At 39.1% G+C, this 22,252-nt stretch overlaps 2 protein-coding genes across 2 annotated transcripts; one reads left to right on the top strand and one right to left on the bottom strand.

Annotated features, from left to right (window-relative positions):
- Window positions 1-1,236: 1,236 nt before the first annotated feature.
- On the bottom strand, window positions 1,237-3,100 carry LOC129767247 (probable serine/threonine-protein kinase gdt4). Its single transcript, XM_055767942.1, has 3 exons — window positions 2,947-3,100; window positions 2,485-2,868; window positions 1,237-2,421 (listed from the first exon to the last, which is right to left on the bottom strand). Coding segments are annotated over exons 1-3 (1,326 nt in total). The 5' UTR covers window positions 2,949-3,100; the 3' UTR covers window positions 1,237-1,481.
- Window positions 3,101-9,681: 6,581 nt separating this feature from the next.
- LOC129769272 (uncharacterized) lies at window positions 9,682-11,891 on the top strand. Its single transcript, XM_055771398.1, has 5 exons — window positions 9,682-10,297; window positions 10,395-10,603; window positions 10,684-11,150; window positions 11,228-11,572; window positions 11,640-11,891. Exons 3-5 carry the CDS (start codon window positions 11,113-11,115, stop codon window positions 11,803-11,805), a joined length of 549 nt encoding a protein of 182 aa, XP_055627373.1. The 5' UTR covers window positions 9,682-10,297; window positions 10,395-10,603; window positions 10,684-11,112; the 3' UTR covers window positions 11,806-11,891.
- The last annotated feature ends 10,361 nt before the right edge of the window (window positions 11,892-22,252 follow it).

Raw genomic sequence — 22,252 nt, 5'->3', positions numbered from 1 at the left:
TCCTTACAAGGATTGTCTGGAAGGATTCGGGACGGCGCGACTTATATTTTGCTCCAGATTGAATCATTTGTTCCAGACTGAAAAACCTGAATTCACGATGTTACATGAAGAGCTGAAAGATTTTTATTTAATCATTTTCACTAATATCTGCGAAGAATCATCCGTTGTTTCAGTGTCCAATGCTATTAAATATGTAGATTATTTGAAAAGCACAACAATGGACAGCGAAAGGCAGATCATTTCAAATGATATTCGTCGCAGTTTTTTCGTGGAGCTGATCAAACAAATGAGAAAAAGATTCGATTTTGATGATTCGACGCTCAAGGCTGCGGCAATGTTAAATCCCAGAAACTATTCCAATTTGGCAAGCATTAACGTTGTGTTAGAAGCGTTTCCAGGATTCTACAATGGGAATTTCCAAGATGTGGAGAGTTAATTCCATACCCCAAAGATAAAATTACTCCGTAAGGAAATCACAGTTTCAGAAAACGAGCACGGTTGGTGGACAAAAAAACATAGTGGCGGCCGCTCGAAAGTTTTAAGACTTGTAAATGTAAATGTAGTATTTGTGATAAATGAATCTCTACAACGAATATTTTAGATAGTACAGATTTTTGGAAGTAAAAGTACCGATGAGAATGATTTTTAACCCCTCTGGTACAGATTAAAATGTGGCAACACTGATTACAACACGTGCTTTATGATCTTAGCTTGGTAAACACATCTCATTTGGTTCCAGAACCGAAGCCAGCTGCTCAAGTGTATAGGAGCGTGTTGATTTATTTTGGAATTAAAATGAAATTTTGTTACGTAACGATTATGGCTACGCCAACCCTCCCCTCTCTCCTTCTCCCTATGTCACATTAAGTAACGTAACCTCAACCCCTCTGTCACCATTTATGCGTTACGTAATTTGTGCACAACGTCTAAAAAGCTTTAAGAATCGGGGTGAGTCCGGATTGCGAATGAATGCTCATACACCTGTTTCAAATAGAAAGTCTTCAACGGAATTGCCGTTCTTCGTTTCATCTTAAACCTTCCTTAAACCATTGTTCAACATTTGTCCGACACTCACACGCAAGTGGAAAAAAAAACACCGAGAGTTTCGCTTAAAAAATTGTGGATAGCAACGTTTATGTTTCGAACCCAGTTAGAAGATAGCAAATTCGTTTCGACTTTAGATGTTGTAGTTAGTTTAATTTTAGCCGTTAGAAAAATTTACTAATTAAAAAGAACATAGTTTCAATGATTTCGCTGCTTTTTCTCCATGTATGATGACAGCAATTTTATTCATTTTACCAACACAATCGAGATGGCGAAGGCAAAAAATAATATGCATTATTTTATTCGCTAGCCTTATGATATTCCTAACATAGGAAACGACCGTTCACGCAAACGGCTTACGCAAAAAAAAACAGAAAGCGACTAAAATATTAGCAGATTAATTACCTGCTGAACAAACGGTAAAAACACACTTAGCACTATTTACAACAACAAATTCTCTCCAACATGCTGTGGAGATTGAGACGAACATCGCTGGCGGCTGGGCGCAGGGTGGCGTCATGCTGCCAGCATTTCCTGTACAAGGTACGATATTCCTGTCGGATGTAACTTTGATCGACAGGATCCACATCGACGGTGTGCACGAAAAGCGCATCAAGTGCAGCTGCGTTCAGATCAGCGTTGCCGGTGGCATCATCCGAGTTTTGCTCGCAACTGCCGTCGTGTGGCACCGATGGAGTTTCCACCAAATCAATGCCTTGCTGCTCGAGGACATCCCGCATCGCGGCAGCCGCACACTCTATACTGGTTTGTTGGCCCGACACGGTGGATGAAATCAAAATGCTACTGTGGAAGCTCATCTGTGAGTTGCCGATCGGTTTCATGATCGACCGGGAAACGTCCATCGAAGTATCACTATTTTTTCGAGAACGAAAAAATCGACCACTCATCAGAGGGCTTATCCCGGAAGGAGTCATCAGCAGTCCAGAACGGAGATTTTCGACAGAAGTTACGCTATCTGGACGGATCCTTTTCTTCACCACATTGTACGCCACAGCCTCGTTGGAAGTTATAGTATGGTAAGGATGTTTTCCCTCGTTAAGCTGCCACATAGTGACCCCGAAGGAATAGATATCGGCCACTTCGGTGATATTACCCATCCCACGAAGTAACTCCGGCGCCATATACCGGATTGTGCCTTTGTTGCTGGGTTTCTCGTCGGATTTCGACGTATTTAATACTATCGACGAACCAAAGTCGCACAATTTACACATATAATTCCGAACATGCTTGCATTGTAGCCCAGTCAGAGCGTCCGGTATTAACAGACAAACGATCACGTTCTGTGGCTTCAAGTCTAGGTGCACTATGTGATGACGATGACAGAACCACAATCCGTTTATAATATCACATAGAATTCTGAAACGACAACGAAGCATCATAAATCAATCCAACCTTCATCACAAACAAAAAAAAGCTTACAACAATCTATGATAGATCGAAATCGCGTAGCTCTGATTCAAGATACTCTGCAAGCAGTGTCCATCGAAGCGCTCCATGATGACCAGCCCATACTGGGCACTGGAGATGATCTTCAGCACGCGCACAATGTTCTCGTGTTTCAGGTTCAGTATGTTGGACTCGTTCTGGATCGAATCGAATCGACATCGGTGCTTCTTGTGTTTCTCTAAAATTTTCACCGCCACCGATTTGCCTTTATACCGCGCCTTGATCACTACTCCGTAGCTTCCCCGCCCGAGGACAGTATAGCTACTGCGGCCAGGGAACTCGTCCCGCAGAAAGCGATCGCGGTTCGGTGTGTCAAAGCTGATCTCGACCTTCGGAACGGTGAGCTTCGTGGGGTACCTTGATGTGTGATATAACCACAAATGGAATTTCGTTCGGAATCCTTTAGATTTCGAGCATCTTTGAAAATCTACTTACATTCTGATCGATGATATGAGGTATCGTTCGACTCATTGAAATCGCAGTTATTGGTGGCTCCGACTTCCATAAATAATTATGAATCTTCCTGATGTTATAGTATTCTAAATAATTTGGATCCGCGTTTATTTTCGGACCGCTTGAAGCTTCCATTTGCCAAAGGATTCAGTAATGACATCAACGCATGCTTGTTGGTTCTGAATTAACGATCGTTTTGGATGGCATGTTGCCTACCTTTGGGCGTTTCAGTAGAAAGGTCGTATGCACCATCATGGGAAAAATAACGATTTAGAAATTCATTTGGTCAATTTTTATTGGGAGGTATGTTAAAAAAACTACTGCACTTGGTTTTTAGTATTGGTTGCATATGGTTACAGCTGTCTTTTCGTTCGGATTTGATACTTGAAAAGAAATTTAAAAGAGCAAAGCAATGTTACACTTCGTCAGTCTACTGTAAGTAAAGCAACGCTCGTACAAATGCTTAAAAGAATTCACGGATCTTCGTCAAAAATGAAAGGTCGATATTTTGCAAACAATGATGCCATAATGACGGTATAATACGAATACACCCTGCGTTTCCACATCCTTCCCATCAACCACTGTGTATGGTCGTCATTCCAGTTCGGCTAGGCTAAAAAATTTATTCCCATTATTCGCTGCGGGTCGATTCTGGACATTCATATACGCCGGAAATTTGTATTTTTAAACAAAATGCTTTATTCATCATCTAAATTTATCATCGAAACACTTTTTATAGCACTATTGAAAATATTTGACGCCAAGTGTCTTAAAATTGCATGAAACATGTCATAACATTGCATTGAAGCTGTCGTACTCTAGTGCCTGAACTATATTCGTTAAAATTTTTGGAACTCTAGCAGACATCGAAACTGTCGTTTGTCAAATAACTGCAAAGAATAAAGAACTTTTCATAGCTTCAGTATGCGTTCCTCCAAATACTTCCATTTGTCGTAGTCAACTTTGGAATCTAGTTTCGATTCTCTCATCCCCAGTTCTAATTTAGGGTGACATGAACTCCCATGGTACTGGGTCTTTAAGATGACGCTAGGGCGGATATTTTTTATGATTTATGTGACGATTCCAACTTGACTAGCTTGAACACTGGTGAAGTGACACGAATCGCAAAACCTCCAGCTCGAGAAAGTCGACTCGACCTATCTTTGTGCTCAAGTTCGCTATCATTAGATTGTCAGTGAAAGGTCATCAACCCATGGTAGTGATCTCTTGCCTATCAATATATCAATCGAGCGTGGCCCGCAATCCATTGAAGTTCCATTTGACCTAACAAGGAACATCCACTAGCAAAAAATTGCAACGGCTGTAACGGTGTCGAAACATTCTCGCATAACTTTTGTAAAGGACCTATTTACATCGATCGACTCTCTTCATTGACTTTCTCTTTCGATAACTTCGGCCTTGCAGACAGATTTGGCGCCACTTTTGTCACATAGTTTGATAAACGAGAATCCCTTCTACACTCATGATCTTCGAACACATAACGAAATGCTTCTATCGCCGAGTCATTAACGAAAGAGACTGTCGATGAAGAAAATCGATCAATGTAGATAGGTCCTTTACAAATGTTACGCGAGCACTAGATATCTTTCCACCTTTGGGAGAGTATCGATTCTTCATCAATTTGATGTACGAGGTCTGTTCAAAAAGTATCGCGACTTTCGAATATGAATATGTATATAAAAAAATCAGATGCTTTCAAAGCTTTTCGTAGACATGGAACATCCACACACTTCGAGCAATATGTGGAAGGTTGTGGAGGATAGCTCGAAACATGCGTAATCGCTCATATACAAACGTGAAGAATACTCCAACCGATGGATATTCGATTTCGCTAAAAAGGTCTGTCCGGATTCAGTTCTAGCCCAACATATTCTTCGAGAAACGTCTCCGAGCGGTGGACCTCTGGACAGATCATTCTCAATGCTGGAATTTTCTATGGCTCTTTCCTCATCGAACAATAGCGATATGATTAAATTCGTTCTTCTAAAAAATCTTCTCGATGTCGCGAAAAGACGCTTTCTAGACTTATTCAATTCCCTACTAGAAAACAACATTGTTCCACCTGAAAGGAAACAGTTCAAAGTAGTAGAACTTCAAAAGCCTTGCAAACCAACTCATACCGTCTGATTTCTATGCTTTCGTGCATTAGAAAATCGTTGGAGAAAATGACCCTTCGTAGACTCGATCAATAGATCGAGGCAAATAGTTTGCTATCAAGTACACAATTTGAATTTCGCAAGTGCAAAGGAACGAACGGTTATCTAGCGTTGCTTTCCACAGATATTCAACTGGCCTTTGCGCTCAAGGAGCAACTGGCATAAGTATTTCTGGACATTAACACTTTAAGGACCGGGAAGAAATCTGTAAGACATACGCCTGGGACCGCACGTTTTGACTTTGCTGTGAAGTTGCTTGCTTTTAAGAGACGAATGAACTCTCAGAGTTTAAAGTCTCTCTAATTCAATACCTTCCTTCCTTCCTGCTTGCTTTGCATGCAACTTTTTAAGATACTTTGCTGTTCATTTGCCTCTATGTGTGAAGTTAGCGGATAAAAGTTTTTGTGGCGTGCAAGTTTCTGTTCAACGTCTTGCTGGATTTAATGAATTATTTCGGTTAAAATAAATTGATTGTTTAGTAACAACCTTCAAAATCATACTCATTACATAGAGAATTAAATCATTCATCTTTCCACATAATTCATTTTGTTCTTGATCGTGACAGAGAAAAGTTATATACATAAACGTGAGCATGGGTATATACATAATTTTGAAAATAAAAAAAAATTGTTCGAATAGAGTTATCGAAGTTATTCGATAGAAAAATATGTTACCCTTCTTCCAGCCACAATTTTATTAATCGGAAAAGAGTCTGAGAAAAGTTATAGGCCAAGTTGTAAGGAAGAAATTGATTATTTTAAAGAAAATTGAAAAAAGTTATTTGAAAGGACCGGAAACACATTCTAGAGATAGTATTCATTCGATAAAGAATATTTTTATTTATCTTTAGCTAAATTTTCATTGCTCGGAAAAGGGTCTAAGAAAAGTTATAGGCCAAAACCTATATAATATAATTAAAATATTCTTTACCGAATTAGTATTATCTCGAAAATGTGTTCCGGGTCCTTTCAAATATTTATTTTCAATTTTCTTTAAATTTATTTATTTCACCCATACAAGTTGTACAGGTTTTGGCCTATAGCTTTTCTCATACTCTTTTCCTGTCAACGAAAATTTGGCTGAAGATGAATAAAAGTATTCTCTATCCAATGAGTATTATCTCAAAAATGTGTTTTGGGTCCTTTCAAATAACTTTTTTTTTTATTTTCTTCAAATTAATTAATTTCTCCCATACTAGTTGTATAGGTTTTGGCCTATAACCTTCCTTAGACCCTTTTCCGACCAATGAAAATTTGTCTGAAGATAAATAAAAATATTCTCTATCGAATGAATACTATCACGAGAATGTGTTTTCGGTCCTTTCAAAAAACTTTTTTCAATTTTCTTTAAAATAATTAATTTCTTCCATAGAACTTGGCCTATAACTTTTCTCAGACCCTTTTCCGATTAATAAAATTGTGGCTGGAAGATAGGTTAAATATTTCTCTATCGAAAAATTTTGATAACTCTATTCGAATACCTTTTTTTGATTTTCAAAATTCTGTATATTTTCCTATATTGACCTATGCTCACTTTTCAGTCTATAACTTTTCTCTGTCGCGATAAAAAAAAATTAATTATATGGAAAAATGAATGATTCAATTCTCTATCTAATGAGCATGTTTTTGAAGGTAGTTACTTGATAAACAATCAATTTGTTTTAACTGAAATAATTCATTATTCATTAAATCCAGCAAGACGTTGAACAGTAAAGAAGGAACGTGAAAACGAGAAATCTCGTGAGCGGTCCGCAATGGATGGGATGCGAAACACGAGAAATCTCGTGAGCGGTCTGTAAAGTGTTAAGAAGTGCTTCATGAAAGCCAAATAACTCTCTGTTTTGGGCATGAAACTTGATGTTTTTTGCCATCATCATACGTCACAGTTAGTGACGTAGCGTGACCCCGGGCGGGGCTAATACTTTATAATACTATATAGTTTATGTTTCCGAATGAAAAATCAAACTTATCTGAACAAGAAACTTATTTATTGTAATATTAGATAGGACGAACAAGAAATCACAAAGTTTTCACGTTGGTCACTGGAACTGACAGTTACAAAATAATAAAAAAACAAATAAAATGGTTATTTGTGTATGTCAAAATGTGACTCAAATAAATCTTTTGAAATGCATATGGGGGTTATTCTGAGAGTCAAGTCGGTATAAGTGACATTTTTCCCTTCGGAGTTATATGACAATTCTCACACAATTCTAAGAGTCGGGCAACTCGAAAGTACAAAGAGAAATGAAAAGAGTTCATTGCACCTGGCATTGACGTGCGCAAATTGACTGTCACGTTGTGAAGTGACTCTAGGAATAGACCCCTATATTTGGGAGCTGAGCCCGACATTAATGTTGTACAAGTACTTCCTGTGTGCTTTCGCTCTCTTGTTGCCGTCTCAATGGAATTCGCAGCAATAACCGTACTTAACGTAATGCTTAACGTATTAAACATGTCTGACCCATCGTTGACCGCAAATTTTTAATTGATTTCAACGCCTCTCCACAAGATACCACAGAAACGTACACGGTTAGAAACAGCCTCAAATTCACTGTCAGATTTGGAATCGATTCTTGGAAGTCCCACTTCATGATGATTAAAATCAATTTCAGCGGCCTTCAAATGTCTATGCAGTCTTGGTATTTCTAGAAAAAGCTGCCATTCCGAAACAGTTTGCCAAATCGACTTTTTCAGTTCGCTGTGAGGTACTCAAAACATGTGTCGCGCTTGAACTGCTTTTAAATTTTCGGCTACTTCTTTAGAAGATTTTGACTGTTCTTGTAATTCCCGATGAAAATGGCCAATGCACCCCAACATTCCCTTTTCCATAGTTGGGCGGGTCCGGAAGGTCTTTCGCCTGGTTTGCTCAGCTTATGAGGAATTCTCCGTTTAGTAGCAAATTTTTAATCGTTGGTTTTTAATAAAACCTTCGTAATGGCCGTTTCGACTAGACTGTTCCTTACAACAGCGAAAAACATTTATAGTGCATTAAGTCTGATCACAACATTACTTAGAGATGATCCTTTGGTTTGCAAATATTCTGCGCTAGATCTACTTCATGTAGTTTAACGCAACAGAAGTACAGATAACACAGAAGTGTTAAATCAAAATTGCTGGTAGAAGGGACTGTGCTAAGACAACACGTGACAACTGACTTCTTCCTCTTACTCTTAAACCAAGTGCGAGCAACAGATGAAGATGAAGTTTCTGGAAACTATTTTTTCACGTCCCTAACATATGTTTTCGTATCATACATTCTATGAATAATTACATTTGGATGATGTAAAGCGACAATGTTGCGTATTTCACAACAAATTGCATTATTCTGTTATGCTTCATCATGAAAACCGGTGTGGGAGTACATACTATGAGTACATTATGTCGAAGTGTATTTTCAAATATTATTGGCAACCCTTAAGAATTGACCAATTGACCAAGCAGCTGGTCCGAAATCGACCCCCTATTGTCTGGTCTTGTTTAGGGGCGCAATACTCCAGTAGCTGTGATCAGTTTGCAATAATCTTTCAACAACACACCTGTGTGATTCAAAAATTTTCCTCAGCGATCAGTTGAAACTGCGAAAAACGAGTAAACAGATTAAACAGTTCTAAAAATGTCACACACTTCAGATTCTTTGCAAAATCATGTTGTCCTTATAAGTTCAAAGAGTTGTCTATAAACCCTATGAATACGGCTTTTTGTTTTGCTTTCTCAACAGAACCTGAACTCCTTCATTTGATCCTGACGTTGTTGGAGCGGTCGATAGCCTGCGAACGAGACTTCATGAAAACTGAACTCTGACCTTCCAATCATTGGTAGATGTCGTTATTCAGATCTGCAGCATTTTCCACCCAAAACAAAAAAACTAGGAGTGAGTTATATCTGTGATTCAACCACAAGGTTAACGTAGGACTTCCATTGGATAAGTAATCATTTCTTTGAAATTGCTTCTAAATCAATTCTCAATAAATGGATATTTTGTTTTCTATTGGAATTGTCTTGCGATCTGTTCCAATATATACGAAATAATATTCTTTCGCTTGTGATCTCTTTTTTACGTTCGATACTCAAATCATCAAGACAAGCTTATTAAATCCTCCGTATATCGTATAAAAAATCATCACTGGAACACCTAGTCAACTCCCCAGATGTGTGAAATCATATTTTACTCCTTGGGTGCATTTACAAGCAAACGATTTGGCATGTCCGTTTATCACGGCAGGAAAAGAGAAACGGACAGAGGTTGGTCAGCCGACGCATCATACATCATGCATCAACAGTAGACCAATCGAAACTAAAATGGAATTTCAAGAAGCTATCGCTTTTATAAAGACTTAAATAGTTTGCATTCGAAGTAGTTTTGAGCTATTGAAACAAGTTTTTATGGCCAATAAGTAAGAAAAAAATCTGACTTAACACCGACCAAAAAATAAGTGGGTCGATAAAGTACAATTGTGCTCAATTTTAAATGAACATTGCACAGTTGAACTTTTGTCTACTACTGTACTAGAAAAATTCTGCATTCGGTCAATGGATGTCCGAAGGTCATTGTTTCCAATCTTCATCATCTATCGAGTATTCGACGTTAGTCCACTTACACACTCTCTGTCGATAAGTGTGATCTTATTTGGTGTGAATCTGCCATCAGTCAGAATAAAACAAAAGTGTCACACAAAAGCAATTTAAAGTTACTATTGTGGGCAACCAAACAATCTTCACACGGAGGAAACTGTGATTTGTGAAGCGCCTTAAGCGCTGGATTGCCACGCGAGCCATCGTTTTATGGAAGATTGTTTGTAAAAGCAAAGTTTCAGCACGCGAAAACAATAATAAAACAACGGTTTGTGCGAAACCAAAACGGGCTTCTGTATTTAGCGCTCTGTCGGTGTCAGGACTGCTGCGAGTGCAAAGCTAAAAACATATTTAGTAGACGATGACGGCCGCCACTACGTATTGACAATAGTGCGCACTTTAGCTGAAATGTGATAAGAGTACGGAAGGGAAGCGCCACTCGTGTGATAGGGAGCGATAGTGAACAGTGTGGGTGTGTGGCTTTGGTTTTTGCTTGATGGGGTGATTAATTCATTGTGAAGTGTGCTATGAAACAATATTTGCGTGAAGAATTCTGAATTGTATTGCTCGGAAATAAGAAACGTAAGTAGTAGACTTTATTTCGTGGACTTTGAAAAGAAGATCCAAACAGCCAATATCCCAGCTGAGATAAGAGAAACGAATCGACTTTTTTCAACAGAAACAAATTTCGAACAACTTTTCGGCTCGCAAACAAAACGATGAAGATACATCCAGTAATGGAAAAACTCACAGTTCCTCGTGGAACACAACTTTTCAACTGCTTGCACTCTCTCCCCATGCCGGTCTGAGCTTCAACCAACGAATGGCTCAATCGTTGTTGTTTCATTGAACCGATCCTGTCCCGAGAAGCGGGCACCGTGAAGCAAGGTGCGAAAGGTTCCCCCCGATGGCATAATAAAGTTTATATTTTGCAATCCTTATTTTTCGTGCGCTTCAATCACTTTCAGCCTGTGGTATTTCTCGAATGCAACGAGGTACTCCCACGACGTTTGCTACCGTCCGTCCGTCGCTGCTCCCTCCTTGCCCAGAGCCACACAAAAGGCACTCAAGTGTTGCTTCTAGCCAGGCCATCCCGGGCGGCCAAAAAAGGTGTCGGTTATGAAGTTGAATTTTTACGACCTACTATCGGCGTTGACTGGTTGGGCGGCGGAAATTGGGTTTGCACTACAATCCCAGTTTCCCTCTAAGGCAGTCGGTTTGTTGACTCGCGAGCGAACGTGTAACTACAACAATAGTTGAGTGCTAGTTTTGGTTTTCGGAAAAAGAAAGCCGTAATTATTGCTTGCTACCATAAGTGCGAAAATCCGTTAAATACTAGTTTTGTTTTTGGGAGAGAAGAAAGCGGTTTGCATGTATGTACCGGTATACAACATCTGATGGCATCTTGGGGATCGGCTAAAACGGCTAGCAATGTGTAAGTATGGGTCGGTGGCAGGAAATCGGGAAGCAATTAACGGGAATCCATTAATTTTATGTTATGTAATCCGAAAGTGCTGCCAACAATGCGCGTCTAACGCGAACGCCAAGTAAGACAGGGAGCAGCGGGATGCTGACGGAATCGTTGACGGCTGCCCTTGGGAAACGCAAGAGCAGGTTCAAGGAGCTCACCGAAGAGCTCAACCAGCGTATCAACAAAGACGAACAGGAGGAACCCTACCAGCGGCCGCTGTTCAACATAGAGAAAATAAAGCGCATCATGGAGCGAATTATCGAGAAACAGTTCGCTGTCGACGAGGAGGAAATGAGATACATTTATGATCCATCGCAAAATCTGAAGATGTGCCAGAATATCTCCAAGCAGATCAAGGATAAGATCAAGAATATGAACTATAAGAGGTATTATCTTCCTGTGGAAACAAACGGTATAATTTGATCTTTGGGCTGACCCTTTAACTGATTTTAGGCACAGAATTGTCAGTTTAGCGACTATTGTGGAAAAACAACAGCAAGGAGTGAATTACAAAATGAGATATCTGTTGGATCCTAATATGGATAATTATATTCGTCATTATCACGAAACGCCATATTTTTATCTGATTGCAACCGTTATTCTGGTACACAAAGATTGATTCAGTTTGTGTAGTTTGTACGAGTGTGCTAGTTATAACCCTGTCAACATTATATTAGATGAAGCGAATACAGGTGCTCTCTTCGTAGTAATAAAACAATAAACAAATTTTGTTCTTCGCATGGTTTTTTGATCGTTTGATTATCCACATTAACCTCATAATTTCCATCGGACATTGTGAATACCATTCTTTCTTTCTTTCTTTGTTTTTAAGAGGCTTTAAACTTTGAAGTTCATTCGCCTCTAATTACCATTCAAAATGTAGGTGAATTATCTGTATAACAACACCACCGAACAATTTCTAGCGAAAAGTAAAAAATGTTGAAAAGCTAAGTACCGTCCTGAGGAGCTATTGGCGACATTTTTTCAGTTTTCCATGTTCTCTAACTGGGACCCTTTTTGGCCTTATATATATTTCCGAGTTTTTTTTCATAAAACAATATTTTTGGCACCGCGCCTGAACGAAAAAGCAGTGGATTACAGAATATATGCCAGTACTCACTGAGAAGCTCAAAGTCAAAGAAGTAATAATTTTCGTAATTATTGAATTAAGATAATTTAATGTGATGGGGATGAAGTTCCCATCTAGCGTGGATAAGGAATCGAGGTAGCCCCAGGCCGCCGAGGTGACGCAATCCGAGTCGGACACCGAACCGCCGTCCGTAAGCGTCGGACGACATACGTTTGCCTGGTGCATTACGTTTGCCCGGTATTTTTTTCATTGAAACATGATAGATATATCTCAAAAATCAAATCAAATTAACCGGGCAAACGTAATGCAGCAGGCAATTGAATGTCTCGCTAATGCTCGGTCGGACTAACTAAAGGATCGTCTCCTATATTTCAAACTAACCGGGCAATCGGTGGAACACAGGTTTGCTTGCGAGAGGCCGCCGCTTCTGCTGGCAGGTCGGCGGCCGACTTGGATTGCGTTAAATGGGGATTTTGCCCCCATTACATTGACCTCAGAATAAATTTCATAACGAAATCATAAATTCATCATAAAAATTGCGCTGCCGTGGTAAATGCGTAATTACCATTTTTTCTTATGAATTCTCTTTACATTTTCATGGCATTTATGCTTTATATTTTTATGTTAAAACAACCTGCTTAATTTTCGGAATATTCCATAACCCGCACTCACTTCTCACTTCTAAATGATCTCTTGGCCTTAAATACGGTAAGGGAATAAGACGTCATGTTAGTGGTGTACACTAATTTCTAAACATGACACAGCGAAGTATTCAACATCATTTTAGAATTTCCTCATTACAATTATTTTACTTCGTACTTTTGTTTCTCTTGCATGTTGTTTTGATTTAATCTTTTTTTATCAACGAGGCTGAATCGAGCATTGAGATTTGTCACCGTCTCTACAAAACGATCTTTTTCTCAAGCATTCCAAAAATACGCCCTCAAATTTAAAGAGTATTTAAATCAGAAGTAGTCCTACTCCGACCGGTGGTCTTGAACCGACCACCTCCTAAATCTTGGAAATGGCGCCACTTACCAAACTTCTAGTAGTGTCAATTCTTGTAGTGTCCATTTTCTTGTTCCTTTTATTCCAGTGTTTTGGCGGCATTCCATGTTTTCAATGATTAAAAAAGGGAAAGATAGGTGTTTGACCATTACGGAAAATGAGTTAAACGTTCTTTGGGGCTGTCCGCATACCACATGGACAAAAAAAGCACGATTTAGACATCCCCTCCAACTCCGTGGACAAGCGTGTACATTTTTTATTCCCCTTCCCCTGTTGTCCACGTGGATATTTCTAATTTTTTTTGAATAAAAAACGGGAAAGTAATTGAACTGTGTGTAAATTTCTTTTTTAGTTTGTTCCCATTCTCTATGCTGTGTTTTTACATTAATGAAAAAGTTTATTAATAGTAGCGGTTTATACTATTTTTTTTCATTTGTTTCCCAGCATTGACCGTGAAGTTATTTGTATAATGATTTTCTGACTTTCTCCTGGTGGAGACAGGCTTTGAGGATAGCTAACGGAAATAATTTTATTGGCCCAAAAATTTATTTTCCACTCAACATTGTTGTAAATGCTTAAATTTTGAATCACCAGTCGCGACTCGCTTCAAAACGGTTAGTTTGGAAATACGAGCGGATGAAAATACGATCCATTGAATGTTTTTTTTTTGGTAAAATTGTGTATAACCCATACATAGAGAAGCGTTTTACGTAACCAGGCTTCACCAAGTGTCATGAACATAGATCTTGTAGAACCCCGATTATCCGTGGACGGACGATCTGATTTGTCAGTGAGAGGTAGGCACTTACTTTTCTGTTTCGGCAGTGGCTTTCCGATTCTCTGACCACTGGTGTGTACGCCCTTTCAGATGGATAGTTTAATGATTTCTGTATATGCATAAAACTGCAATATTTTTATTTCGTGTTTGCACCTAATTTTTAGTTCATTAACCTTGCCAAACTATTTCGCGGATAAGCGAGGTCCTGCTGTATTTGTAATGAAGCTGTTAATTCATGTGTCGTGTACTGAGGATTATTCTTGATCAGCGTCTCGATTTGATTATCATTACAAGACGGCATTAACTTTCTGGGCAACCCAATAGACGCGTATTCCAGAACGAAGAACAACATCGCTGCTAAGAACACTTCTTGGGAGATACAGTTCGTGCATCCATGAAAAAAAAAATGTTGTTTGTGTTTTATTTTCGCCTTGGGAGTTTTCAAAAGATGAAAGCGAAGCGATTTTTGCATCAAGAGCGGAAGTTGAACCAAAAACCCCATATAGGAAAACAATTCCGTGTATTTCTAATATTACAACATTCTAACATGCTTTGACGGTGTCTTCATCCTGTCATTTCGGCATTATCCTCATAAATGATTGAAAAATCATGGCGTCATTTGATGTGATCTGAAGCGGATACAGTTTGCTGAGGAGCGTCGAACAACAATAAAAAATGTCACTGTAAATGCAAGGTTGAAGAAGGAGCTCAGGGCTAGAGAAGAAGGGACTGTAAAAGTTTAAAGTCTCCATAATGCAATACCATACAACACCAATAATAAAAATCGATCGCTCTCAATTGATGTGCATTACTGTCAGAATACACATTTTAGCAAAGAAGTGTAACTTTTTATTGATAAATACCGATTAATTTCTCAGAAATGCAGAGTAAATTTCATTTATTGTAAAATACAGATGTGATATTTTTTATCAAATTATGTATTTAACGTGTCCACGTGGACATTATCCCTCCCCCGTCACCGTGGACAAGCGTGAACATTTTCGTAACCCCTACTCTCCCTAAAGCTGTCCACGTGGTATGTGAACAGCCCCTTTTAAACGACGAAACATTACAAAACTAGGCTATTTCGCCTATATATTTGACTAAATTCGACATTCACACACGTGTGACTTTGGATAATGTCTGTTGTTCTACTGATGGGTCCTGCTGCAGATCAACTCATTTGCGCTGTGTTCGCATTGAGGTGGAGATCTTGTATGTGGGTGTGTGTGCGCGACAGTATAACAGATATAATCAGGGATGGTCAGGTTGAGCCATATTTGGTTTTCGTTGGGACTAAACAATTTTGTATGAATTCCAACAGTAACTACTCTTTGTTTCAATGCAGCAGGTCCTGTCGTTACACTACTTGCAAAAAGTACTGGGATGTTCTCCGTTCGGCTGAATATCCTAAAAATTCCGCTTCATCAATTTGGGAGTTTTCGGGCTTAATATATTCGGCTTTAACAGGATACCTATTGATCGCTAGGTTGTTCCACAGATCATTTAACGATTCCGTTGCATACTCAAAATATTTCGCTTCTAGTTTCGGATCCGTTGTTTTGAGTTTTTCATCCGAGAGAGATCCATAATTATCATGAGGAAGTATTAAACCTTCTAACTCCCGAAAAGAAGAGCCTTCCGATGTTCATGCGTCGGAAGCCATGCGTTCAAGCCATGCGTTCTGGAGCATTTGTAACAAAGAAAATGATGAAAATCGACATGAACTTTTCGGACAACCCAACATTTGTCTGTTTGAACGCTACTCCCACCGTAAGGACCACCAACGTGTTCCTATATCGTTGGTATCACCTCAATTCTCAAGACTTTTCAACCCAAGCCCTGGTAGCTATCGATTTCGAGACTATCTGGGATTGAGACGGAGTGTAGTTGATATTCAATCATACTTGAACTTGACCTTCAACGCATACATATTCGTACATCGATGGTGTTTATCTTATGTATCGCATCTGTTCCGCAGTTGAGTGTTCAGTGTATTAGATATGATGATGATTGTAAATTAAGCACCTTGAACAATGATTACTCGTCGTTTGGCGGGAAAGAGATACACACAGTCCATGCACGTAGGTCTACCTTTCGTTGCTTTAATTGGAGAAATCCGCGCCAGATGAATTTTGAGAAGTTAATCGGAAATCGGACTGGCACTGGCTCAGGAAATCGAAATTGAGATAACCATCCAGCATCATTCAGTAAGTTCAGAGATTGATTAGTCATTGTGTAACCCCGCACCACGTTTCGTTGCGTTGTTTCACCTTCGAGTGCGGGGTTGAAATACGATCCCGAGTGGAGGGCCCCATAGAACAGAAACACGTTCTCAAGGGGTTTATTATGATCGTTCCCCGTCAGCAGCAAACTGAAACGTGACACTTATGACTAATGCACTCAAGCGCTTATGCTGTGTATTCTCTCGGTGCAATTTCTGCTCGAAAAGTGATCAAGCCATCAAATTTCGGCGCCTTCCTGTGGTGGTGTTGGTTTGGTTGGTTGGGTAGACGGGTCGTTTTGATGAAATCGCTCTGACCGCAGACATGTGGTGAGTGAGAATTCGCACTGGCTATGTCCCGAATCTGAAGCACGCTAAGTGGCCAACTGGTGTGCGTGTGTGTGTGTGACTTTGTGCGCATCAGGCTCGACCAATGAGTGTCTGTATGCGCTGAAAGTACACGCGCGCAGTTCAGTTACGAGTGACTTCTTGAAACGTAGAGATCGCGTATCGTTTGCTGCGGTTGTTGCATATCGTTGTGCCCTCCACCATTCTCGGATCTTTGTTTGCCCCGCGTGCGAATGAGTAATTACCGCCAGGTTGCGCAGCTAAAGTGAGCAGAGAGTAATAATACGCACTCAAACCGAGAGTAAAAGCAAACCTGGAGAAGTTGATACGCGTTTTTGGAAGAATCAACACCGCAGTATCCAGACAATCGTCGCGAAAGATAGAGATATCGTTGAGGTCCGTCGAGTCTGTCCGTACAGACGCCTAATTGGCCGTTATTAGCAAGCAAAGAGTGTCTTAATCTTTTGTTCAACCGAATTAGTAACAAAGTTTAATCAGCAGCGGGGAAAAGTGGCCAAAAACATTCCGGCGTAAGGCAACCGAAACCTTGTGGGGTGAATTTTTATAAACCCATTTATCAGTGAGGCCGGCACAAAAATCAGTAACGAAAAATAAAGTGTAAAGTGGAAGCGTAGCTCATCTCTAACGAAAGAGCCTACCAACGTTTTGTAATTGTAATTAATGCTGATGAAAATATAGGAAACGGCCAGCCAGCGAACAACGGAGCAGCAGCTCGCGCAGAAAGTCATCATCATGAGTATCAAGGCGGAAAATAAAATCTCACTGAAGATCGAGTCATCTAAAAATAACATGATCAAATCTCCAAGTAAGTACAAAACCGATCCGTTTGGCCTTTCTACGAGACAGTATTTCACCCGCGCGCATTCGTTCAGTTCATGGCGACACAAAGTGACTTCACTGCTGTCGCGAGGTCCGTTGCCGTCTTTCTGCCACCACTACTGGAGTTTTGTCGCGCGTTTGTTGTGGTCCTGTTAAGGCAGCTTCCGTTGCACCACCCCCGTCATACGCGGGACGGCGCGCTCGTTGCTTCCAGGGTCCAGTAGACCTAATTTTACGCATAAATGCAGATTTTTGTGCTCAAGGCTTACGTGCAGCGTGTTTTGGTGTGTTGTTTTTTTTTGGGTTTGCGTTACTTGGAAGTGCAAAAATTCTTTCCGTTCATTCGGAGTTGTTACGGTGCTTTGTACTACGTGCAACTTAGTGATCGATCGCCGGGAGTGGAAGCAAACGTCGGTGGAAGAAAAGCGAAGATCTTTTGTGGATTAAACATGTCACTGTGGACGTTATATGGTAAATAAATGGTGAATGTACATAGGGGATGCAAAATTAAGTATGCCAACAAAGGATCTCGGTACGATGCAAAATCCCATTTTGCCAGGGCGTGAGGAAATTGTATAACATATTTTGGAGAAGACTTGACTCGGGATGCTCTCTGTGCGAAGAAGATGGACGAAGATGTGTCAAATTAATTTGCAAAACAGTCATGATTTTTGTAACGATCGCTTTCCATCAGTGAACAACATCCAGCGATACATATTCTTAGCACTGAATGAAGCAGTTGACAGATATGAATGCATTCAACCGTTCAAAGTCTAATTACAGGGCTATCGCTATTGGGGTTCGACTCGATGGTTCGATATTAAGACAAGATCTGATGACTGGTTTCTCAGTACGAGGAAGCCGAACCACGAGGTTCCCAAAGCGATGAAATGTTGACGATTATTGGGTCGGAGTGATTGACAGGTTTTGCCCTAAAAGAAATATCTGGAACGAGACCTGACAACCAGCTTCTGATTAATAATTATTAATAATTAATGTTACATATTTAGTGATCAATTGTAGTTTTCGTTTAATTTTTCGTCATCGAACTTCATACAAGAGAGTGTACCGTAAGTTCATTAGGTAGAAATATATTTTAAGTGTTAGTGGCAACCCTGTTGAATAAATTATAAAAGCATGTTTGTTTACAAAAATTAACCGATTAGTAGCTGGTCCGAATTTGACAGATCCATTTCGACTAATGCACGCCTCTAGTGACAGGTGTTGTCTTAAGGAAAATATAACCCTGTATTCCGACTACACCCAGTTTTTTACGTGTTTTTCACGTGGTATTTATTTCCTGCGTAAAAAAAACTAGATGTACCGTTACACTTGAATATCATCCAAATTGTGATTTAATTGGTTTAAGATTTGCCATTTTACTTGATTGGTTGCCCCTCGGCAATATGCGATTTGGCGCTGCTGAACATGTGAATCATTTGAAGCAACGATCCTGTTTATTAGATTTTCAAACTTTCGCTAAAAACCAACACTCATAAAATCATGGCCGAGTGACCACTCTAAATGTGTGGAAAAGTTATCCCGAAATATCCCAAAAGGATTGAACCAACATTAAATGAGTAAAATTAAAGTACTACAGATCGGACTCGATTATATACAGACTCGATTACAGTCTTCAGAATGCGACCCGGTGATGATGTGTAACAAGATTTTTGTACCCAGTTGAGAACCCACTCCTTGCGCACACATGCGCTCTGCGAATAAGCACGCTCCGAAACTCATCTGTGTTTGGTTGAGCGCCGTTCTTACTCAGAGATTTGCGCTGAGTTTTACGCTGAAATTTGCGCCGTATTTCTATGCTGCGCGCTTGAATCTAGATTGCTCTCTCTGTTGAGATATTTTTCTTCACACAAGCGTATACGGTTCAAATTGAGGTGCGCTGTTGTTTTTATGCCTAGCTTAGAACGAGAACGAAAGCAAAGCGGGCGCTAGAATTTGATTTGTATGTGTGTGTATAGAATGAGGCGCGCATCACACAATTGAGAAGAAATGTTTAGTATCTGAGTTCTGCGCCGGGTACATTTTGTGCTGTCGTGCTTATGAATTTTGTGCTCTTCGCACCAAGAGAGAATACGAGTTTTCTTTGAGCGCGCGCTGATGGAAATTAAACTCAAGCGCAGCGCTGCGTTTGTTTTCTGAAGACTGCTCGATTATATGTGATTCGATTATACACAGTTTGGAAAAAAATATTTTTTTTTTATATTTCAAATATGGCTTATTTCAAGAAGAAATGCTATCTTTCAACGTTAAGGTAAAGTTTAAGTGGCTATTACATGTACAGTGGGTAAAAAATCGTGATTTTTGAAGATATTGCTTGAATTGAATTGCAGGAATTGTTTATATCGATATTGTAGCCAAATTAGGAAAGATAGAAGTTGGGCGTGAAAGAACAAATTCTAGAATGGTTAAAGAACTTCAATTTAATTGATAGATACAATCTAGCTTAACATGAATTTTTAGGATAAAATAAATAATAACACATTAAAAATCATCAACTTTTAAGTTTTTCACTTCCAAAATGTTATTAAAATCCACTAATTTAGTTGTTTCACTACTATATCCTGTACTAAATTTTCTCATCCTTCAAATGAAAGCATCAGAATCGTCTTTCGTAGCGTACTTTTTAATATAGAGCCAGTTTGAGATAACAGAGACCGAAACAAAAAAAAAAGTTCTATAACTCTGTCATTGTTGAAATTCGAACATATGCGTAAGAGGATTTTATTTCATCAATTATGATCGTCTATCACCTCCTGAGAAAATCTGGATAAATTAATTTTTTTCATGTGAGAAAAGTGTTTTCTAGCTTTAAGGGGATGAATAAAAAATCAAACTCCTCTTTTTTTTCCAACAACGAAAAATACATACAAAAAAAACAAATTAACAAATTTTTTTTGACTCGATTATATACAGTGAAAGGAAATCAAAAACTGTATATTATCGAGACCGCGCTGTAATTAATTCCCATTTCTGCAGTCTAGTTTGCTATACGACCATCTTGACATATGTCTCGTTGTCCATTTTTGATTGAGATTATCCAGAATACGCCCATAAAGCTTTCTAGCCATCGTTTTAGCATGATGTTGCTGCTCCTGAGTTTGTTTGGGTGATTTCTGCTTCTTGTGGGTTTTCGAATCATGTCTTAATCCGCTGGATAATTTCGATGCTAGTACCAAATTTCTTTGCCAAGTCACGAGTAGAGCCAGGTCGATGCTTACGAATATAATTCACGACAGTCTGGTCCAATCCCGGATCACTAGAGTCGTGCTCAACAGATGGCAACTAAAATTTTGGAATGTCTTTCTAAAAAAGACAAACATATTTGAAAAAGTTCTAGATACATCATCGATTGTTGAAAAAATAATTAGTGAACATTTGAAAACGATCTGGTATCGGCTGTTCGGAGAAGCTTCCGTTTGATATCGGAACAGGAGCGTTGTATGGCTTACATGTCAATTTTGTGAATGCATTTCTTGATTCCACCAATCAACTGTTTGCAATTCGTTTAAAGTCCCAAAAAAAATGATTTGATTCTAGAATACATATATGTTCTTGGTGCATCAAATGTGCAAAACTTTTTTTTTAGTTTCCAACTCGACAACTTTGCAAACGTAAACAAGTAACCTGCTGTTATATTTTGGACAAATAAACAAAACATTCTTTGAATACACGTCCAAAAAATGTACACCCGTTTGGGAGTAATGAGGTTTCTAATGATGAGATTACTGTGTGATCTAGTGTCATCTCGAAAAAAAATTTTTTGTCAAAAATCGACACTCGTATGGTTTAAGGTGCCAATAAAAATTGTTATCTCGATTTTTCATTCGGAACTTGCTGTGAAATGTTGATTACGATACGATTATATACCCTATGCAAAATATTAACTCATTCAAACTTGATTTATTTGTGTCACAGACGTTAAAATTTGAGTTTTTTTGAAAAACGAAAAATTACCGAAAATCGGGGTTTAAAAAAAAAAATTGATGCCAAATGTCTTAAAATTGCATTACTCGTGGAGATTTACTGTCATCTCGAAAAAAAAATTTTTTTTTGGCGCTTAGTCGTTTTTCCGTCTGAAAAGTCGACTTTTGACAAACAATTTTTTTTTGATAACTGTAAATCTCGACGTTTCATGCAATTTTAAGACATTTGGCATAATTTTTTTTTGCAAACCCCGGTTTCCTTTACTGATTTTTTGATTTTCAAAAAACTCAAGCTTTGACCGCTTTGCGCCACTCTCCCTTAAGTCCGATCGAGCTGATATTTGGCATAGGGTGTTTTTTCGAGGTGGTGAACATTTTGTGTAGGGTAACTTTTTGACATTTTACGGTCGATTTTTTTCCATACATTCATTGGCACCCTAGTGGACACCGATTGGACAACATCGTTGCAGGACGAGCTGAACAACGAGGGATCGAGTGCCTTTCTCAAGGCAATGAGAGTGGAGTTGTAATACAGGAGTAGAGTAAAGTTTTTCCAAATGCCTTTCTCAAGGCTAGAGACGAATGAACTGAAAAGTTTAAAGTCTCTCTAATTCATAATTATCATCATCATTCAGTGTTTAGTGTTACTCAAGACAGCGAGGAGTGCATGTATTAACAGAGCTAAGATCTAATTCGACAACGTTGCCTACTAATGCTGGATTGCCATGAGAACGAATGTTACTTGAAATTATGACGACGATTTAGATTGCTACAATATTTTCGGACGCGAACAATATCGGACTGGTTTTGTATGCAGTTTTCATATACCACTAC

The sequence above is a fragment of the Toxorhynchites rutilus genome, chromosome 2 (assembly GCF_029784135.1).
Source record: "Toxorhynchites rutilus septentrionalis strain SRP chromosome 2, ASM2978413v1, whole genome shotgun sequence".
In the NCBI taxonomy this organism is placed as follows: Eukaryota; Metazoa; Arthropoda; class Insecta; order Diptera; family Culicidae; genus Toxorhynchites; species Toxorhynchites rutilus.
This window is presented reverse-complemented; position numbering and strand designations above follow the sequence as displayed.